The sequence below is a fragment of the Euphorbia lathyris genome, chromosome 9, assembly GCF_963576675.1.
Source record: "Euphorbia lathyris chromosome 9, ddEupLath1.1, whole genome shotgun sequence".
Classification (NCBI taxonomy): domain Eukaryota; kingdom Viridiplantae; phylum Streptophyta; class Magnoliopsida; order Malpighiales; family Euphorbiaceae; genus Euphorbia; species Euphorbia lathyris.
The window spans coordinates 45901642-45908968 of NC_088918.1; the positions used below are offsets into that span (position 1 = coordinate 45901642).

At 34.4% G+C, this 7327-nt stretch overlaps 1 protein-coding gene across 4 annotated transcripts; it reads right to left on the reverse strand.

Moving 5' to 3' along the window:
- Window positions 1-1313: 1313 nt before the first annotated feature.
- On the reverse strand, window positions 1314-5420 carry LOC136207041 (uncharacterized). Of its 4 annotated transcripts, none has more exons than XM_065998290.1 (3): window positions 4458-5420; window positions 4001-4077; window positions 1314-1469 (listed from the first exon to the last, which is right to left on the reverse strand). In XM_065998290.1, exons 1-2 carry the CDS (start codon window positions 5343-5345, stop codon window positions 4030-4032), a joined length of 936 nt encoding a protein of 311 aa, XP_065854362.1. In that variant the 5' UTR covers window positions 5346-5420; the 3' UTR covers window positions 1314-1469; window positions 4001-4029. The 4 variants fall into 4 exon arrangements, with proteins under 4 accessions (XP_065854362.1, XP_065854364.1, XP_065854363.1 ...); XM_065998292.1 differs by lacking the exon at window positions 1314-1469 and adding an exon at window positions 2839-3735; XM_065998291.1 differs by lacking the exon at window positions 1314-1469 and adding an exon at window positions 2839-3740.
- Window positions 5421-7327: the final 1907 nt, after the last annotated feature.

Consider the following 7327-nt stretch of genomic DNA (forward strand, 5'->3'; position numbering starts at 1 on the left):
TATTTTAATTTGGACAATTTTACCCTTTGCCACGTCATCACTTTTAACACTGTTAACCCATTTTCCGTGTTTCGGGTAACGGCGTATACCACGATCCTTTTTTTTGGTACAAACAAACCACAAGGGTTTTTTTAAAAATCGATGAAACCACAGGGGTTTTTTTTTTGGAATTTACCCAAAAAATTAAATATATTATATATGTTATATTAATGTTGTACTTAAAAAAAATACCAAAATAAACACATCGTTTTTTTTAAATCAAAACTATTAGTATTGTTGAAAATCAAAATATATACATAAGTTATATTATAATATAATTACTGCTATTATTTTTGTTTAAAATAAAAAGCAGAAACCCTATTTTTAGTTCGGTACTTATGTATGAATTTTGAACTTTTATATAATTTCGTTTCGTTTGAATTTTTGAAATTATATGTATTTTAATATTGTTTAAAAAATTAGGTTTGGGTAAAAATTATGGTTAACCGTTGATTTTTGGTTAACCAGTGAGAATTGATTAAAAACCGTTAACAAAAAAACCTAACCGAAATTAATGGTTAACCAGTCGTATGATTAACCGATTGATATGGACCGATTTCGGTTTGGATGGTTGAAAAACCGGTGATAACGGTTCGGTTAATTTTTTTTGTCCAATGGACCGGTTAACCAAACCGTGCCCACCCCTATTGATCACAATCCTTGTGATGAATGGTGGTGATGCTCTTATGAAGGATTTGAGTGCGGTTGATCCTATTGTAAACTGATAGAGCTCTTCTAGAATCTACCATCATGATGAAAAGATGGAACTGCCCCTAGCCTTAGCGAAAAGACTAAAACGCTCTTGGACAAATGAAAGAGTTAGCGTGTTATGACTATATAACTTGGGAGCATTTGTACTTGAGTAATCTACTGATCATCTTATCTTCTTCTTGGACTTGAGAAACGAAAAAAGAAACCGAAGAGGCTCTCTCTTCTTTTCCATGGCTGTTCGACCTTCTCCTCTTTCTCTATAACGAAACTTTTCCTGTTTCTATTTCTATTACTCTAAGAATAGAAATATTTATTCAAACTTTCATTAAATTGAAAATGAATCATTATTTTTTAGATTATTTTTTTCACTAAAAGTTGTATATACAGCTCAATTTCCAGAATTAATTTTTTCAATAATTTTCAGAATGAATTTTAAAAAATTCTTGATTTTCATTCCGGTCTTAAGGATTTTCAAATTTCCCAATTCCAGAGATTGATTTTAAAAACTCTTAATTTTTAATCCAGTCTTGAAGATTTTCAAATTTCTGGATTAGATTGGAGAATGAAAAAAGAACCAGCAAAGAAATTAACACGATAACCAAAGGTAAAAGTGACATGAATTCAATAACCAACAAAAATTCCAATTCCATGATTGCTGGATGATGTGTGTATACTATATAGACAACATGAGGGCTTGCATCCCTGTTCTTCAAGATTCCCTGAGAACACCAAACTGATTAGATTAAGGGAAGTGATATCTACGTCTACACTAAACAGGTAATAAACTTGAAAAACATGAACAATGACGCCAAATCCAATTCCAACTTGTCAGGTTTTTTATTTCAAGTGAAAAATGTAAGACAAGCATTCCACATTAATGATGACTCAAAACATCCTGATAATATCCCTTACGGCTGCAGAAATTTATGAATATTTACTTATTATACTAAGGTTAGCATACCAATTTCACTTTTTCAAGCAATTTTCTTGTTAATAGTCATTCCTTTTTAATTATATCTCACTTATCAATAATGCACTCTTACTCTTTATCCCACATCCCTCCAAACCACTCTTACTCTTTATCCCACATCCCTCCAAACCCTACTGTGTATTCGAGACTATGTTCTTTCAGCAAAGTTCACAAATCACTTCTCCTCAAAAAAGAAATAGACTTTCCATCCCTATGCTACCTTTGCCTTATACAAGCTACTCCACTCCTGTAGTTCGAATAATGTGAAAGAAAAAACTGCCTGAACTTGTGTCTTAGCTTGCTAGGGTTCAAGTGACTAACAATTACTAGCATCTTAGATGCAAAGTTTCGTCTAAACCATAAACAAAAGAGGTAATGCAAATGATTTAGACATACTACAAGGCACTAATGTACCTAACTATAACTGTAATACTTAAACTACGATTTGAGATATGACAATAAATGATTTAATATTCCATTCAAAGAACAAGACAATAAACAAATACTGTCATTTCAATAAGGGGGAGAAGAAAGGACAGTACAAACTCCTAAATGCAACAGGAAAAAATAATCGAGGACATTGCAAGGAAGATCACAAACTTATGAACTTACTTAATAATAGCGGAAAGATGGAATGGAGTCCTCTATTCACGAAATGACAACTTTAGTCCAGCATACAGGCCAAGACTATAATAACCATGATATTCTTTTTTATCCTCAAACCATGAGAGGTGGGGGGGAGGAACAAGACCCTCAGATTATTACAGTTTTCCCTAAAAAGTAGTAAGGCTATATTCTAGAAATGAACCATGAACTTTTTTTTTGGAAATTCTGAAGAATGCAAGTAACTGCATATTCATTAAAAATTGGGGTTAAACCCCCAAAAGGGGCCTTTTAACAGTGAATTATTCCCAAACCAGTAATGGTTGGGAAATAATTCCTATGGAGGGACTGTTTTTAATTCTGTAATAAAAACAGCCCCATTATGGCGGTGGACCCGCCATAAAAAGACAAGCTGCTTTTGTCTTTTGTACCATTACGGCGGGTCCACCTCCGGAATACCATTACGGCAGGTCCATCACCGTAATGGAGCTGTTTCTAATCATAAGGTTGAAAACAGCCCCTCCAAGGGAATTATTACCCAACCATTACCAGGTTGGGAATAATCCCCTTAAATGCCCCTTTTTGGGGCTTAACCCCTAACAAGACAGTGAGATTATTGTTGAAAAAGAAAACTCACAGCAAGGATAAGACTGGGTCCTTGTAAAGTCCTATAGAAGTTCATACTCAAATTGAACACCAATTTCCCATATGTTGTGACCAACCACAGATTGACAAGTTTTGTTTCACAAAACAAGCTAGTATTTTGGAAAATAGAATAATTGATGCTGCTTCAATATATACATGTGGAAATAGCCATTCATTAAATTTTTTTTTTTAAAACGAGCCATTCATTAACTCAAGAAGAGGCAAGAACCCTTCACACAGTACACTCATTCAAAAGGAGCTGGTAAACCCTCAATGGTAATAAATAATAATATCTTCATGCAATGAGAGAGCCATCTTCACAATCCCATGCACAACAGCATTGCCAGTGTGCTTACAAATGAAAAATCACTGACAAAAACTGCTACAAGTGGAAAGCATCTTCACACAACAAATCAATCATCATGCTGCCACTCACAGGTTTGTTAAGCCGATATACCAAGGACAGTAAATCAGACTCAGCTATCAACTCTAAGACCAAATATAAAGCAATATATAAATCAAAAACCAAAGCTTGAGCTTGTTCAACCTCCGCATTAGAACAACCAGATAAAGGCCTGACACCAGAGGCCATACTCTAACATGCCCTTTACCAGAATGAATGTCCAGCGCAGCATCAGAATTCAGTTAGAAACAACTACCAAATGGAGGAAGCCAAGCATTAGAATAACTAGCAGCAGAAGAAGGGCAATGCAATTGGGCCCTCCTAAAATTGAGATCATGCCCGAGTAACCACATCATAGTGAAACCTGAACTGATTATCAAACAGGGAAACTTTGAGGTTCTAAATCCAAACCAGCACATCCACCAGTGATCTTTAATTAAGAAATTTAAACTACAACTCAATACCCTCACAAGTCACTAGTACTGGAATTTGTTTCATCAAGACAGTTTCTGAGAAAATCTCAGTTTTCCCCATCCTATTTTTCTGATAGACAGAATAATGGCTAAATGAGAACACCCTCTGTGCACAACAAAGATAGTAGTATTTTCAGCAAGAAGAGAGAAAATTACCTCACACAATATGTGGGAATCAGACAGCACTATTCGGCACGGGCAACTTTATACCTCAACTTCCTATTGTGATTTTCCTGCAAAAACTTCAAAAAGTGTTAATTTTTTCTACAAGTATCCCTCCTTTTTTCAAAATATAGGATGGAAATATATATTGATGAAGAGAGCTTATGAATAAATTATGCAGTATATCCCCAAAAAATAGTAGCAAACTAATAAAATGAGAAAAAAGAAACGTAAGGCAATTCAATTCAGCTGCTAATACTTGGACTACAAATAGCCATAGAAAAAAATAGCCAACAATTTATCATTTTAATTCTAAGCTAACATCACAAAGTTCAAATTTACCAACTAAAACAACCCCCAAATAAGCTTAGTCCACTTCAGTTTCAATAGACTGTTTACATATAGGAATGCTGTAAATAAGCATGATTAGAATGCAATCCCATATCCTTACCTGCTCAAGAACCTTAGCATTGCTCTTCTCCACTTGCTTGGCCAAGCTATCGATCTTAGCCAACATCTTCTCATACAAAGTCTCCATACCTGAACTATAGTTTGAGGCCTCTGGTCCCATCAACCGGCTCAAATTCGAAACCAGAAAACCCTCAGCACACATATCCAGATCGCTCTGGTCATTCGAAACTTGTTTCATTCCACTCAAACTTTCCTCATCTCTGTCCTCATTCATAGCTGATAAACTACTTAACTCACAATTCAACATAGGGAACGGCGAATTAGGGCTAAAAGATTCATAATGCCCCCGGAAAGCCGGTCCTATATTGATAATATCAATAGCTTTTGGATCGAACGACTGCGTCGATACACGAAATTGATAGGCGCGGTACTCGTGAGTGTGGATGAATTGGTCTTGTAGAGGAGTAGCAAGTAAGAGAAAAATGCAAGGACGGAGGTTTTTCAAATTTTCAGAGTTTTTAATGGGAAAAGAAAATTGAGAATTGAAGGAAAGAGAGCGCGATACAGAAAACTCGCGCATTGAAGGGCGTAATGGGGTCTTGCGGCGGCCGGAGAACCAACCAAGGAAGTGGCGTGGAGATTGCGAGGAGAGTAATCGAAGGAGGGTAGTAGAATCGACTCGGCCTAGTGAATCGTAGAAAGAGAGAGGAGAGCCAGGGCAAAGGAAGGAAGTAACTGTAGCGACGAGCTGAGGAGAATCGGAATCGGTATGAGATTGGGGAAAATCGTCGGATAGTGTAGGAGTGATGTGGGTGACGTGGCCGAACAGTAGGCCATCCACGTCTCCGAAAGAAGAAGAAAAGCGCTGTAACATGGAGGCTAATGTGGGACCTGATATTGCCACCTTCTGCAAAGAAAGGTCGTCCATGGCGGCACCAAAACAACTCCTGAGGAGAGACAAGTAGAAGAAGGGAGTGAGCAGAGGGAGAGGAAGAGGAAATTCAGGTCACAGAAGCAAGAGAAATATGATTTTCAATCTAACTTGGTGCTACTAAACGCCACCGTTTTAGTTTTAGTTTTAGTTTTAGTTAATAAAATCACGGTGCAACCTGCAAAAATATGCTGAAGTTTGACAGTAATCCTAATGATGTAATTTTAATCCTAAATGTAATTTTTTTTTTTATGAACATTTAGGAGTAATTTTACTCTGTATAAAATTTAGAGAAAATTACATAGAAATTTATGTTTTAAAAACTATTTACAACTATATCAAGTCACAATTTTGGATTATGTCAAACTAGTAAAATCAGCACTTTTAATATATTTTAAAAATTAGAATTTATAAATTAGAAGTCTAGAATATATTTTCTAGGGTTTATTGATTTATGAATTTGAGTCTAGAATTTTCAAATATATTTTTAGTTAGTAAATGAGTATTTTTAGTTAGTAAATGAGTGTATTTAGTTAGTAAATATCTTTTAGTTAGTAAAAGAGTGTATATCTTTTAGTTAGTGTATATAAAAGAGTGTAAATTAAATTAGTGTATATAATTAAATTGTTTATATTTGTTAGTAAATATTAGTAAATGAGTGTTTTTAGTTAGTAAATGAGTGTATTTAGTTAACTAAATATCTTTTAGTTAGTAAAAGAGTGTATATCTTTTAGTTAGTGTATATAAAAGAATGTAAATTAAATTAGTGTATATAATTAAATTATTTATATTTGTTAGTAAATATATTTTTAGTTAGTAAATGAGTGTTTTTAGCTAACTAAATATGTTTTAGTTAGTGAGAGAGTATATATTGTAGTAAATTTAGTTAAGTAGTATATTCTAGTATATTTAGTAGATGAATATATTTAGTCAATTAAGTATATTTAGTAGTTAATAATGTATGAAAATATTTTGCTTTGTTAGTAAAATTATTTTTAGTTAGTAAATGAGTTACCTAAATGTAAAGTAAATGAAAGAAGAAAACAATGCTCTTTTTATTTATATTTTTGTAACTAATACAGAATGAGGTATGTGTATTTATACTGCTTTGCATACTCAACAGTGTACAAAAGTAATTTGTCCACATCAGCTAATTATAATTCTAACACCCCTCCCTCAAGCTGAAAATGGTATATCAACTAATTGAAGCTTGTTCAAACTTGGCTGCATCTGATTTACATTCAAAGGCTTTGTAAGCACATCTGCAAGTTGCAATCTTGAAGCAATGTATGGTGTAGTAATAAAACCATTAAGTAAGCATTCTCTTACTATATAACAATCTATATCTATATGCTTAGTCTGCTCATGAAAAACTGGGTTAGAAGCTATATGTATTGCAGACTGATTGTCACAGTGCAATGCAATGGGTAAAGATGGTTTTACTTGGAACTCTTTCAACAGATAAACCAACCATTTTAACTCACATACTGTTGTAGCCATAGCCCTATATTCTGCCTCGGCAGAAGACTTGGTTACTGTATTCTGCTTCTTGGATTTCCATGAAATCAAAGATTCTCCAAGCATCACACAATACCCTGTCACAGATTTTCTAGTGACTTTGCATCGTCCCCAGTCTGAATCACAGTAAGCATACAAATTAAGATCGTTAGTTGAAGAATAAAACAGTCCCATGTCTACTGTGCCCTTCAAATATTGCAGAACATGTAATGCAATCCGCATATGAGCCTGAGAAGGTTCATTTAAATGTTGGCTGAGCTGTTGAGTGACATATCCTATATCTGGTCTAGTGAAACCCAAATAAAGTAGCCTCCCAACAATTCTTCTGTATCTGTCAGCATGTTCAAACGTATCAGCAACAGTGTTGAAATCAATCCCTGTAGGAAAAGGACTATTAGCTGCCTTAGCTTCCTTCATTCCAGAATTTTCAAGAAGATCTCTGATATACTTTTGCTGAGTAA

Coding starts and splice junctions, on each gene's coding strand:
- LOC136207041 (XM_065998290.1), bottom strand. CDS start 5,345: ATGGACGACCTTTCTTTGCAGAAGGTGGCAATATCAGGTCCCACATTA. Junction 4,078..4,457: donor ATGCTAAGGTTCTTGAGCAG/GTAAGGATATGG, acceptor AAGTTTTTGCAG/GAAAATCACAATAGGAAGTT.